The 13803-nt window shown below is 55.3% G+C and overlaps 1 protein-coding gene across 1 annotated transcript in view; it reads left to right on the top strand.

The window, feature by feature from the left end:
- The window catches only part of Sirpa (signal regulatory protein alpha), a 41695-nt gene extending 29743 nt beyond the window's left edge, over positions 1-11952 (top strand). The window contains 3 exon segments of the mRNA XM_046433161.2: positions 806-830; positions 6842-6881; positions 9471-11952. Coding sequence (XP_046289117.1) covers positions 806-830; positions 6842-6881; positions 9471-9734 — 329 coding nt within the window. The 3' untranslated portion in view covers positions 9735-11952.
- The last annotated feature ends 1851 nt before the right edge of the window (positions 11953-13803 follow it).

Here is a 13803-nt window from a genome sequence, read left to right as displayed (position 1 = left end):
TCTCAGAGGCGACACATGCCCCAGCTTGACCCTCTGCCTTCATTCAGGCCTCAGCTGCTGAGCCTCTACCAGGTGCTGGCTGCCCCAACCACCCAGCCCCTGCCCAGGCACCAGGCCCGGTGAACTCGGCGGCAGGGATTCCTGCCTGCGGCGGCCTCTGCCTGTGGCAGCCTCTGCCTGTCCAAGTACAGCGCAGAGCACACTCAAGTGCACACGTTGCTTTTTAATTACAATTTTGCAGCAAAATTGGAGTCAAATGGCTGCTCAGCCTGAAGGCCTGTCCGTGGGAGGCCCCATATCACAGGCTTAAAAACTTTGAACCAGACAGATGGATGAGACGCTGTCTTTCTTGGAAAGAGGTGATATGTAAATAAATGGATGCACAGCCCCGCCCTGTGAGTTTCAGGAAATTCAGAGAGGGAAAGTGACCCACCTAGGGTCACACGGCGAGTAGGTGAGTGGCAGACCTGGCTTCACACCTGCTCCTCAGCCGCTCTCCAGAACTTAAGTGGGACCCCTAAGAGGGTCCCACTGAGGTTTTCACTTGCACAGGAGTGAGGCCCCGAGAGGGGAGGCAGGTGGCTTCTCCTGGAAGTGGGAAGCCAGGAAGACCTAGCTTAGTCCTCGTGGGCTTCGAGGAAGATGATGGACCACCCACGGGGGAGGTGGCCATGGGGACTTCCTGTGGTTCCCAGGATGTGATGGAGATAATTACCTTACACATCCCTTTGCTTAAAAAAATAAAATGTTGCCAGAGGCGGTGGTGTTTCTAAGACACTCACTGGCTTCTCCTTTTCTCTTTCAGCCAAGGGGTCCACTTCTTCCACAAGGTAAGTGCGCCTTTGGGCCGGACACCTTTGCAGTTCTTGCTGGGTGGCTTGGCGATCGCGGGCCCTCCTCATTACCCTTCGGCTTTCCCCTCTCTCTTGTAAGCTGGTGGCTCCAGGTCTGTGTTTGATTCTGGTCTCAAATACAGGGGTTTGGTGCACAGTGGCACTGATTTCTCACCTGCTGTCCCCTGATCTGTTCCTCCGTGGAGTGACAGAAACTCCAAGTCCCTGAATGTCATAGTGTCCTGCACACACCGCTGGCCTCTCCCTCCCCAGATACCAGTTCTGTACCTGCCTTCTCCTTCGTTGATGAAGATGTGTTGAGTACCTCGGGTGCCAGGGTGGACGCCGGGCAGGGGCTCAGGTCTCCTCACAGAGGGAACGTTAGCTTATTGATTGACACTTGCAGGGACTTGTCACATCCCTGGTATGTGCAGCTCTGCTGTGGGTGAGCAAGGAGCCCTGACCTTCATGGGGCTCAGCCTTGGCAAGGGATGCAGGCAACAAGCATGCAAATGAAGTGATCTAGAACATTCTACCAGGTGGTGACAACTCTAGTACGGCCGAGGGGGTGGAGGGTCACAGTGGGGGGCTGTCTTAGGCTGAAGGGCACCTCTGCAGAGGCTATGTGAGCAGAAACCTGCAGCTGGGAGCTAAGATCAAGATCAGGGTCTGGGCAAGAGCCGTCAGGGCCCAGAGCCTGGGGAGGGAAGTGGCCAGGACGGAAGGAAGGAGGGGAGGCAGGGATGGGGTGGGGGGACGCAGGCCTCCTCTTAGCAGAGGCTCATGCGGCAGGATGTGCTGCAGAGCTGGGCCGAAAAGACTGGTCAGCATCCAGGAAGGCCCTGGGAGTCATCGCCAGCAGAGCAGGGGCCACATTCCACAGCGTCCCCTGGGCATGCCGCCGTGTGGAAACAGGTAGACATCTACTCTGAACACGAGAAACAAAACTGTAAACAGATTCGTATTGTTTCAGGTCAGGTTTTGCCACCAAATGGGTTGTGCAGATCTTCCATTTCTTTTTTCTAGAGCTTTCTGGACTTCAGAATTGCACAGCAAGAACTCAGGATCTAGGGTGGAGGCCAGTGGCCTCGAGTGTGGGCTCCTAGAAGGATTCAGGGTTTTACTCCCAGTGGGAGAATGAGCCCTAGGAAGGATGGGGTCTGGCTTTTGCTTTAAGAGCATCAGCCTGACTGCAGGTGGGAATCTGGCTGTGAGGTGAGGGTGGAGGCAGGGAGGCTGGTGAGGAGGCTACTGCAAGGGACCAAGCAGATGATGGGGGCCCAGACCTGAGCGGCGGGTGGGCTGAGAAATGGCCAGTTTCTAGACATAGTTTGAAGGGAGAGCAGAGATGGATTGTATGTAGAGTCAAGGACAACTGCCAGGTCCGGGGCAATGAAGCGCTGTGTCCTGAGAGGGGGGTCACAGGTGATGAGTGTGGTGATGGAGGAACTACTGGGCTCTGTGGTTGCCCATAGTAGGAGCATCTCACCTGCCCAGAGGGACACTGGGCAGCTTCTTGTGCCGTTCTCCTGTGCAGAATGGAAAGTCCTGGTGCCCTTGGGTAAAGCCGTGCCTCCTGCTCTGGCCTCCATGGGCACTTCCTGGGCTGAGCCTGTCCAGCCTCCCTGCAAACACTCAGCGCCCTCCTGACCTCCCAGGGAGTACTGTCCTGGTGCCCTGTCTTTGCCTGTCCCGTCCACACACCTGGCACGCTCTTGTCCAGGAGCCAGACTCATCCCCAGCCTCTGCTGAGAGACCATCAGTGGTCCCCCGTGTCCCTTAAGATAAAGTCCCGAGGCTCTGGAGGCCTTATGGCCCGGCTGCAGCTGGTGTGGACGGTCTCACTTCTCCACCCCGCCAGGCCTCACACTGAATGGCTGAGCTGCGCCGCTCCCTTCCTGCCACAAACAGGCCTCCCGCTGTCCTCCTGGCCTCTGTGCACTGGCCTCCTCTGGGTGGACCCCCACACGTACCACCCAGGGTCTCCACAGCACTGGGGGCAGAGGCACCTGTGAGCTCTGCAAACCACTCCTGGAGGAGCTAGAGGCCACCCCTGCCTCCACCTGGTCACCTCCCACTCTTCTTCCTGAGCTCAGCAAGGACCTGACCATCTACCTACTTAAGGGGCTTCCTGTGGCCTCCTGTGCCCTGGCACTGACACCCCTGTGTGTTCCAGGTGTCTCTGCCCATTTACAACCCATCTCTCTCGAGGGCAGGGACTGTGCCCCTCGTGTTCACAGCTAATAGCTTCTGAACTCGGCACTGTCCCTGGAAGGGGGCAGGCGCCCAGTAGAGGTTTGTTGAGTGACTGAATGAGCACAGTCCCTAACCCCTGCTGTGCTCAGAGCTCTTCTCTCGCCAAATCCCCAGACCCCTGCTCTCCGTGCGGGCGTCTCTCCCTTCTGTTTTGCTTTGTTATTGGCCTGACTTTTCACCTGACTCACCTTCCCAGTTGCACAAGAGGTTCTGGAAGCAAAGAACAGTAAGAGTGTCCATGACAATGACAGTGGCGGTCACAGCTGCCATTAACTGAGCATTTATGGCCTCCTGTGCACCCATCCGTCCCTTTCCTTCCTTGATCCCACTCAGTGGTTTTAATTTTTGCAAAAGCCCTATGATTGTTCCCCAGTCCTGTCACAGGACAGGGGTTCCCAGGATCCAGGCTGTGGCGGACTTCTGGGGAGTCCTGTTCAGACACACTACACCCCGAGTCTGTTCAGGGTTCCTACCGAGCCAGTGCTGTTCTCCCAGAGCCACACTCTGAGAACCCCGATTCTAGAGGGCTGTTATCGTCCTGGTCCTTGGGTCAAGGCACCTGAGGCTCAGAGAAGTCATGTGACATTCCCTGGGTCCTGCCACTCATAAGTGCGGGCACTGTGACCCCAGCCCTGATGGCGGGCGCTCCTCCTCTCTGCTAGCCAACCGCTTTCTGCCTGTCTCTTATTTTTCCAGCGTGAGCCTCCCGAGGAGCCGAGGCGTCACTCCTCCCTTATCTCGAGTGAGCCGCTGGCTCTGGCCGCAGCTGGTGGGGGTCAGCACCACTCCAGGGACAGGGTGCAGGGGAGGCTGCCACTCCGAGCTCAGAGAGCCTTCAGCTGGTGGCTGATGAGAGACCACTGGCCCCAAAGCCCCCCGGCCCCGGGCTAGGAGTGCGCAGGCAGAGAGCGTCGCCTGTCATCCTCCCCGGCTCAGACTCCAGAAGTGAGTCTCTGCTCCCTTAATTGGGCACTGGGGTCCATTCAGTCGGCCATTTGCTCACTCGTCAGACGTTGGCTGCGTTTATTCTTGGGATATTTAGGGCTTTCCGGAGTCTTTCATTGATTCATCTGGACGACGGGCCCCGCTGGGTGCCAGGAGCCCGAGCTGGGGCATCGCAAAGGAAAGCAGAAAAGGGACGAAGCTGGGCCTGTGGCACTGAGGGTCCGCGGGAGAAGAGCTCATTCATTCATTCAACAAACATCTAGGGAGGGCGGCCACGGGCCAGCCCAGGACAAGGTCGGCGCCTCCCAGGTGAACAGGACAGACCTCGTCCCTCCCCGTGTAGAGCTCCTGGCCTCTTGGGGACAGCTTACCCGACAAGCTGGAGACTTAATGATGTCCGCAGGGGCTGCTGAATAAGGGAAGGGATGGGGCAGACAGAGAGCCGGTCCAGGGCTCCAAGGCAGGAGCGCTCAACACAAGCTCAGGGCGTGGAGGCCAGAGTCGTGAGGGTGGGAGAGGCGAGACCGAGGCGGTCAGCGGGGCAGACCACCCAGCACCTCTCCAGCCCGCGTAGAGAGGGAGCGCATCGTGTGGCGAGAGGGGTGAGCGCTCCGGGCAGAAAAATAATGTGACATCTTTTATGCATTTTAAGTGTGGAGAATGCTGGGCACAGTGGCTCAGGCCTGCAGTCCCAGAGAGACTGAGGCAGGAAGACTGCAAGTTTGAGGCCAGCTGAGCCAACTTGGCAAGACCCTGTCTTAAAATAAAAAATAAAAAGGGTTGGGAGGTGGATGAGTGTCCCTGGGTTCAATCCCCAGTACTAAAAAAAAAAAAAAAAAAGAAAAAGAAAGAGAGAATGTGGAGAATGGAGGCAGAGAGGCCGGAAAGGAGGCTTGTTTAGGAATTTAGAGAGGAGAGCTGAGAGAGGGAGATGACAGAATGACTTTTTTTTTTTTAATGGAGCTGACCAGCCTTGCAGGAATCAGACCGCAATTTTTCTTTCTTGTACAAGAAGAGAGAAGAATCAAGGATGACTCCCACTTTAGCCTGACTCAGGATGAGTAGTGCCATTCACTGAGATAGAAAGACCAGAAAAAAAGTGGATAATTGGTTATAATCTGAAATACAGCTATGAAAGAGAAGAGCTTGAGGTTCTGAAATGGAATTTGAGAGATTCAGTGAAGGTATTCCCCCCCCTGAAAAGACTGTTGAATATAGGATTTGAGGGAAGAGTGAGGCAGATGAAGAGGCAGGAGGGCTGTGTGTGCAGAGGTCCTGGGGCACTCCGACCAGCGTTCATTCCAAGTTGGTTGTCGGGCGCCTGTGCCCATACAGCATGACAGGGCAACGTAAAGCAGAGGTGAAAATATGCAAGGAGGTCCGAGATTGTCACCGAGGGCCACCCACCATCCCAGCATGGTCAGCAAATCCTTCCCAAGGAGGTGACACCAGAGTTAAGTTTTGAAGGATGCTTGAAAGTTAACCAAGAGAAAAAGCGTGACGGGGTCATTCAAGGCTGTTGTTGAAGCAGAAAACACAAAGCTCCGAGTAGCCAGCATGAAACACTTGGTGGGTGGCTCGTGAGTAAATGAGCGCGGGGGAGTGGAGGAGCCGGGAGCCAGGCTGCCTGGGACGCTGAGCAGGGCGAGGAGCTGGACTCCGACCAGACAGGCAGCGGGGAGCGGCAGGGGGCTGGAAACCAGGGGGTGGGGGGAGATCTGCATGATCTCCCCCACCAGACGCGTCCCCAATCCTGGAGGGCTGTTCCTGTGGCACGGGGGACATGTCATGCCCCAGAACTACCTTCTGAGCCAAGCACTCGTGCCAAATCCATTAATAACCCGGCTGCCAAGCGCCATTGCTCACTTCTGACACCATCCAGGGGACCGTCCCGGAGTCACCAGCCTGAGAACTTAACACGACTCCTGTGGAGCCAGCGGCTCCATGTGCACATCACCTTGACCGTGACCCCTGTGCGCTGAGCCGCAGCCTCCAAAGGCCGAACCAAAGGCTTTTTTGATGAACCAAGGCATCTTGGTCTTTCTCTTTTCGTTGTTTAGCCGTATACATAGATACTCCTAATACAGAACATTTGGGAAATAAGGGAAACTCAAGCGAAGAAAAATACCCCCACAAAGACCACGGCGGTTGGCATTTGCCCCCCATTATTATCCACACATTTTCCACCTTTGAGATCATTCCACAGAGATTTGCCTTTTCGGTTATCACTTTAATCATTTGTAACTTTAAAAAAGTACCTTCTCGTGAACCTTTTAAACCTTAATCTCTACGTTCACCCTAATTTCCTAAACAGGTCTCGATGGACAGAGCCCAGAGAGATAAACCTCCCTCCCCCCACCCTGCCTGGGACAAACGGACAGGAAGTGCCTTTGTATATGGAATTTCCCCCCAAAAGTCAAGAGATGGAGACCCCATCCAGGCCTTCCCCCTCCCCCCGGGGCTGTCCTTCCATGGTCCTAGCTTGCCTCCCCAACCCACAGCCTATGAAGCACCAAGCCTTCCCCGCCCAGTGCATCTTCTGGGTATTATCATCTTTAAAGATCCCTGCCCACAGACATTGAAAAAAAAAAAAAAAAGCAAATGGCAGAGCATTGTTGCAACGTCCTTGTTAGTGAGAGAAGGCTCCCTTGTCCAAACATTTGATAAGCAGTTGTATTTCTGCTGTGACTCATTCATCCCTGTCCTCTACCCATATAGGAAGTGGGACTGAAATGTTATTCTTATCGATTTGCATAAGCACTTGAGATAGTGCGGTATTTATATCTGTGTGTCTCTTTCCATTTTAGGTTGCATGAGCCCGAGAAGAACGCCAGGGATATAACCCAGGTACAGTCCTTGGTGAGCCGCCCTTCCTGGGAAACTCAGGGTGTGATTTCCTTGCATCAGCCTGAGTTGCAGATCCGGTTCTAAATTAAGACTCTGTCCCCCCCCACCCCACCCCCCCTGGAGGGAGGCGGAGGGGAGAGGATCTGTGCATTCCTGATTTCCCGTGTCCTCTGCGGGCTCCTCCTCGCTGCTCCAGCCAGGAGACTCTGATGTAACCTTGCTTCATGGTACCACTCCAGTGGGGCGCCAGGCACCATGTGTGCTGGGTGGCCTGGTGCCCTGGGGTCGGGCTGTAGCCCTGCATTTGCTCAACGCAGTCACCTCACCAGGAGCACCATCCCCATCAGCCCGTTCCCACCTGGGGTCATAGCACAGCGCTGGCTGCCAGGGCCTCTCTAGCTTTTGCTGCTGGAAAAACCCTTTTGTCATGAATTTCCTCCCGCGGGCACTCCCTAGACCTGGCAGTCCCCCTCAACATCGCTAAGGAGACTTCATAGGCAACGTGATTGGCCTGTTTCTGAGCAAACGAGACTGGCCTATTTCCAGCTGACCTCGTCAGACCTGGGAGGCAGGGGCCCCTCAGCACCTGGTAATGAGGCAGGCCCTGCTCTGAGCCCGGTGAAGGAGTACCAGCTGCCCTTGACATTTCCTGAGCGATTGGCATCATTTAGACATAATGTGTTGACGGAGTCCGGCTGGGGGGAGGCCAAACACCGCAGCCTGCCCTCCTGACCTGCTGCGGCCCCCACAGCCCTGGGCATGAGATTGGGTGGGAACTGGAAGAGACAGAACCATGTCCAGTCATGGCCTTCTCCCCAGTCTGGACTTCTCTCTGGAACCTTCTGGGGAAAGGACGATGGTGAGAAGAATTAGTCATGAAAATCTATAGAAATCACCGTCAAAGACTTAATGAGCATCAGCTTAGTGCCAGGCCCTGGGCTGTAAGCAGGGCAGTCACGACCCTGCTCTGGCTGAGCTGGCAGGCCTGAGCCTTGGGCCCCTGAGGCTGGGCACCAGCTCTTGCTGGGAAGGGACTCTGGCTGTACTTGTGGGTTTCGCTGACAGCAGCTGGGGAGCACCTGCAGGGCTCAGGATGCAGGGGCCCTGGTGAGGGAGGGCCACAGCCCGAGAGCCAGCAGACCCTGCCGGCTGGGTGACTGCCAGATCATCAGGCCCACTTAGGTTTCAGTTTCCTCGCCTGGGAAAGGGCCCGGTGAGGCCCGGGAGGGGATCTGTGGGAGTGAGTGGTGTCCAGAAGCCTAGGATTGAGATCAGCAGCTGCTGGGCGCGGGCAGAGCAGGCTCTAGTTCACGGGGAGACATTTTAAGGCGCGATGACCGGTGGTGAGACGAACGTGGGAGGTGTGTGGCTTTGCGAGTGGCTGGCGTGTGTTGGCGGTAAGCGCTCGCAGGTGCCAGGCTCGGTTCTGAACGCTTGCCTGGATGCTTCCGCTAGATCCCCACGACAGCCCTGGTGAGAGGCACGATTATTATCCCTGCTTCACAGATGGGGAGACTGAGGCCCGGAGAGGTTAAAGGATCTGCCAAAAGTCGCTTAGCTTGAAAAGGCAGAACCAGGATTCAGACCCAGGCCTTCTGACTCCAGAACCTTTACAACCCCCACAACTGATGATCTCACTCCCTCACCACTGCTGTTCTGTCAGCTCCGGCTGTACCAGAGTGAGGGTGAAATCATTGCCATCCATTGTTCACCCTTCCCTCCCTCCATCCATCCATCCATCCATCCACTCATTAATTCATTTGTTCATCCATCATCCATTCATCTCTCTATTCACCCATTCATTTATCCATCCATCTATCTGTGCATTTATCCAACCATTTATCCATCCATCCATCAATCCATTCATCCGTGCATTCACTCATACATTTATCCATCCATTAATCCATCCTTCCACCTATTCATCCATCCATCCATCCATCCATCAATCCATTCATCCATGCATTCATTCATCCATTTATTCATCCATCTATCTAAACATCCATCTATCCACTCACCTATCCCTCCACCTATCCATCCATCCATCCATCCATCCATCCACCCATCCATCCATCCATCCACCCATCCACCCATCCATCCATCCATCCACCCATCCACCCATCCATCCATCCATCCATCCATCCATGCACTCATGTCTTCAACATGAATTGAGCCTCTCCTGTGCCAGCCTTGGTGCCCGCATCAACAAAAGTCTAATGAACATTTGCCGAATAAACACATAAATGAATACGAGTGTCCCTTCCCATATGGGGACATCATATCTATTCAGGCCCCAAGCAACCCCGTCCTTGGCAGTGGGTACTGTGACAGGAAGCAGGAGAAGGAGCCTGGGCCCAGCCAGGGGCATGGAGGGCAAGGAAGCATCTTAGGATAGAGTCACGCTTGAGCTGAAATGGACTTGGTGGATTTGTGACGAGGAAAAGGAGGGGTGACGTGGGAAGAGAAGTGAGAACCACTGGTGGTTCCAGCTGGGAGGAGGGGACAATGAAGGAGGACTGTGGGGGGACTGTGTCCAGTTGGTGGTTGAGCAGGCTGGATGCTCCAGAATGACCTTCTCTCCATGCCTTTTAGATCCAGGACACAAATGACATCAATGACATCACCTATGCCGACCTGAACCTGCCCAAGGAGAAGAAGCCTGCCCCGCGGGCCGCCGAGCCCAATAACCACACAGAGTACGCCAGCATTGAGACTAGCCCGCCATCCAGGCCGGAGGACACCCTCACCTACGCCGACCTGGACATGGTCCACCTCAACCGGGGCCCCAAGCAGCCAGCCCCCAAGCCCGAGCCGTCCTTCTCGGAGTATGCCAGCGTCCAGGTCCAAAGGAAGTGAACAGACTGTGCTTGGCTCTAGGGGCCTGTCCCCACGAGCTTTCTTGTCCCACATGGAGTGGTCCGTGTGGAGGACAGCCAGCCCAGACCCGGGATGGCTGGGTGGCGTCAGCCCCAGGACCAGGAGTGAGGGTGGCTCTCGTCTGCCCAGCCCCCTCGGCTCTCCAGCATTTCCAGGGCAGCCACGGCCCCCACACCTTGCACCCCGTCTGGAGGACTGATGTTGCCGAACCACCTGGGGAACCCGCCAGCGCCACTGCTGGGGACCAAGAACTGTTGTGCCTCTGACCGTCACTCATGGGTCTGGGTGGTGGTCTTAGAGACCCTGGCTGCCTCCTTGACGCCCCAGATCCTGCTCTTCCAGGATGAGGAGGACAAGACCCCCCACCTCCTCTTACCACCTCCACCCAACTGGGGCTTCTGGGAAATTCTTTCCCTGTAGATCCAACTGCCCCCTCCATGGAAAAAGCTGGAAAGAAAATAAAACTGAGACCCGAGTCCTGAGACTCGGGAGGTTGCTGCCGACAGTTCTGGCCTCGCCCGCTCCGAGTCCATGTGCCACTCTGGAGCATCTGCCAGCCCCATGGGGCGCTGGGCGCGGCCCGCCTCTCCTCTCAGCCCCCAGCTTGCTTCCCCCCGGCCAGCACTAACCCAGCAGCCTCGCCCTGGGGACGCCTGTAAATTATTGAGAAATGTGAACCGTGCAATCTTGAAGCCGAGGTGTTAGAAAACTTGATCTGTGGTGTTTCGTTTTGTTTCGTTTTGTTTTCTTTTTTTTCTTCTTCTTCTTAAAACAACAGCAGCGTTCTCTTGGCTCTTTGTCATGTGTTGAAGTTCACGGTTGGGTCTTGTGAAGTCTGAGGTTTAACAGTGTGTTATCCTGGAGGGAATTTTCTTACAGCAGAAACTGAATTCCTCCAAGTCCCAGAGCCCCAAGGACCTGGAAGAAGGATCCATCCGGCTGCTCTGTGGAGACACGTAGCCTTCTCTCTGGGACTCACTGGACCGCGTCCTCAGCTGGGCCACCCAGCGGGGTCTGTTCCCTCCAAAGCCCCACGGTGGTAAGTGCAGACCTGTCCAGACCCGATGCCTCAGTCTGCTCTTCCATAGAGTGGGAAGAGGGACGGTGACACCCCTCCCCCACCATTTCTCACAAGCACTTTAGGGACATGCACAGGGGGGGACACTGAGCCAGGCTGTTTGCCTCACCCCCTTAGCCATCGCGCCCTCCCCATCCGGCTCTCAGAACTCATTCCTACAAGGAAGAATCTTCCATTTCTGCTCATGAACGCCATTGGGATCAGACTGGAATAGATCCTGGTCACTACCGGGCAGCCCAGCTCTGAGCCAAGGCAGACCCCCCCAGCCCCCCGCCCTCTGGTTCAGGAAGTCGGGCAGAGGTTGTGACCCAGTCACCCTCCGACTGTCACCCTTCTAGCTGGGTGCCAGGGCCTGGCTGGGCCCAGGAGCGTAGGTCACAACCCTGGTTATTCAGTTTTCACATATGGCTTGTAGACTTGAGAAACGAATGTCCCTGATCCCCTGAGCTGTGGGAAGCCCATGGCACACCTGGCTGTCTGAGCCAGATGCTGAGCCCACCTGCCCGCCCGTTTCTGCAGGTGCAACAGACAGGTGAGACCCAGGGGCTCAGCGCAGACCCGGCTCTCGGGGGCCGGTGACTGGTGTTTTACACACTGGCATCTGGAAGTTTGCTGAGCCAACGGACCACAAGGGCAGCCTTGGCCTGACAAGCCAGCTCCTCAGTGACATCTGGGAGCCACAGTGGCTCGGTCACCTGCTCTAGTTGTTTCTCAATTCCAAAGGGTGGGCTTGTAACCCTTCGCGTCCCTCTGCTCTGCCCAGAGACAGCACACGTGTGCACACACGCACGCACAGACACACACAGGATTTTTAAAAGAATGTTTTCTTGGTGCCATTTAAATTTTGTTTTACTTTAATTTTGGGAGGGGGAAATAGGGAATGAGGCCAAGGAAGACTGTAGTTGAGTTTCAGCCGGGCAGCCTGGAGAGTCCCCGTACCTTGTGTATGGAACCCCAGGAAAAGGAAGAGGTTGAAATAAACCTGCGGAAGGAGCGTGGTTTCAGGAGTTTATTTTCAGACTGTTGGGAAGGAAACAGGCCCCATTTTGTATATAGTTGCAACTTAAACTTTTTGGCTTGCAAAATATTTTTGTAATAAAGATTTCTGGGTAACAATGACGACTTTGGGTGCTGTGTGTCCTTGCCTTTGGGATTGTGACTCAGGGCCTCCTTGGAGGCTATTGTCTACCTGTCCCCAAGATCCTGGAGAGGGTCCGATGTGGCCCAGGCAAGGCTTAGAGACAATCTGCAGTGCTGGCTCCTCTCTCCAGGTGTGGAAGACCTAAAACTGTTGGCCTGCCTCAGAGAGAGTCAAAGGAAGGTGACAAAAATCCAACAGACCTCTGGGTTCGAATCCTGACTCTGCTTTTTGTAGCTGTGGGAGTCTGAGCATCTCTCCTTCTTGAGATTTGCACCCCTCATCTGCACAGTGGGGATAATTAAGCCCCCTGCTATGGTTCCTGTGGGAATTAGGAGAGGTGACAGGCGCTAAGACCCATGTGTGGCCCATGGCAGACTCTCACTAAGTGTGCAGCCTCACCTTCCTGCCTCCCCTGCACAGTGGACCAGCAGCCCCTCCACATCTGTGGACCTTAGACAAGCAGCTCACCTCCCTGGGTCTTCACTCTCCGCCTGGCAAGTGCCAGTGTGTAGTAGGTGCTCAAGAAATAGTAATTCCCTCCCTCCCTTAGATAGTGAGACTAGTAATGATAGTTATGCAGCAAGGCTAATGCATTAATACGGTATTACTACTCCTTAGTGCTCACTATATGCTAGCATGGCATGGGGACCTCTTAGATCTGGTAGCTCTACCAGGTCAGTGCTGTTATGGCCCTCATTCGATAAACAAGGCACAGAGAGGTGATGTCATTTATTCAAGGTCACAAAGCTAATGGGTGACATCGCTGAGCCTCAGTTCCAGCAGTCTGACTTCAGGGCCTGATGCCTACCCACCACGTAGATAGTCAATACATCACATGTTAAGCACCGCCCACAAAATCAACCGTAAGAGCTGATGGGGACTTGGCGAGTTATGTGCCAAATGCTTGAGTTACTCCTCGTTTCATCTCCCAACCCCCTGAGGGAGGTGGAAACTCCTTCTCTATGCTTTACAAAGGAGGAAATAGAAGCCAGGTCACCTCCCGCTGTCCCGTGGCCAGGGTTGGAAGGCAGAGGCTGACTCCTCCCAACACGCGCCTTCAGTGCTCATCAGCCCAGGGGCTGTGGTTGTGCCCATTTTGCAGAGAAGAGCATTGAGTTTCCGGGAGTGCACACCCAGTCAGGTTGGGTCTTAACTGGAATCCACAAGCCCATGGGCATCTTCCCCACGCCCTTGGCCTGGTCCATGGGCTCAGGGACCCTCGGAGCCTCCTACAGGACTCAGAGGTCGCCTGCGTCTCAGGTGACAGAACTTGGCAGGTTCCTGGCCCTCTGCCGGAGTTCAGCTCCACCCGGCCCTTGGGGCCCAGTCCATGAAATCTGCAAGCCACTTGCAGGGACCAGGTGCAACCCAGGAGAAGGGGCGGAGAAGGGCCTCCTTCCTGGGAAGCAGCAGTGATGGATGGCGCAACCCGGCAAGGAGACTTGGGGGAGGTGTTTTATGCCGCGCCTGGGCCTCTCTTCTCCACAGCCCAAATCTCCAGGGCTGCAAGTCGGCAGGTAAAACAAAAGTTGATGAGCGCCAAGTGGCCTTTTTCCTTCCTGCTAGGAAATCAGTCAAGCATTTGGCATTTATCGGGGACCTCCCTTGGGGTTCTTCCTCGTGCAGAGGAGCACGCTGCCCCCTCCCTCCATAAGAACCAGCCCTTGACCACGGGGGACCAGGAAAACCTCCACCCCCAACCCTGAAGAGTGCTCCCCAAGAAAACCCCCGTCTCTGGGAGCCCAGTCTCAAAGCCAAGAATCACTGAGGCTTATTTATTTTATTTAACTTTTACGTGAGCACATACCTCACATCAGACACTCTCCTAA

Source organism: Marmota monax, unplaced genomic scaffold (assembly GCF_021218885.2).
Source record: "Marmota monax isolate L192 unplaced genomic scaffold, Marmota_monax_Labrador192_F-V1.1 WCK01_AAM20220418_F8-fsc00014, whole genome shotgun sequence".
Taxonomy (NCBI): Eukaryota; Metazoa; Chordata; class Mammalia; order Rodentia; family Sciuridae; genus Marmota; species Marmota monax.
Note: the sequence above shows the minus strand (reverse complement) of the source record. Positions and strands in the feature narration are given on the sequence as shown.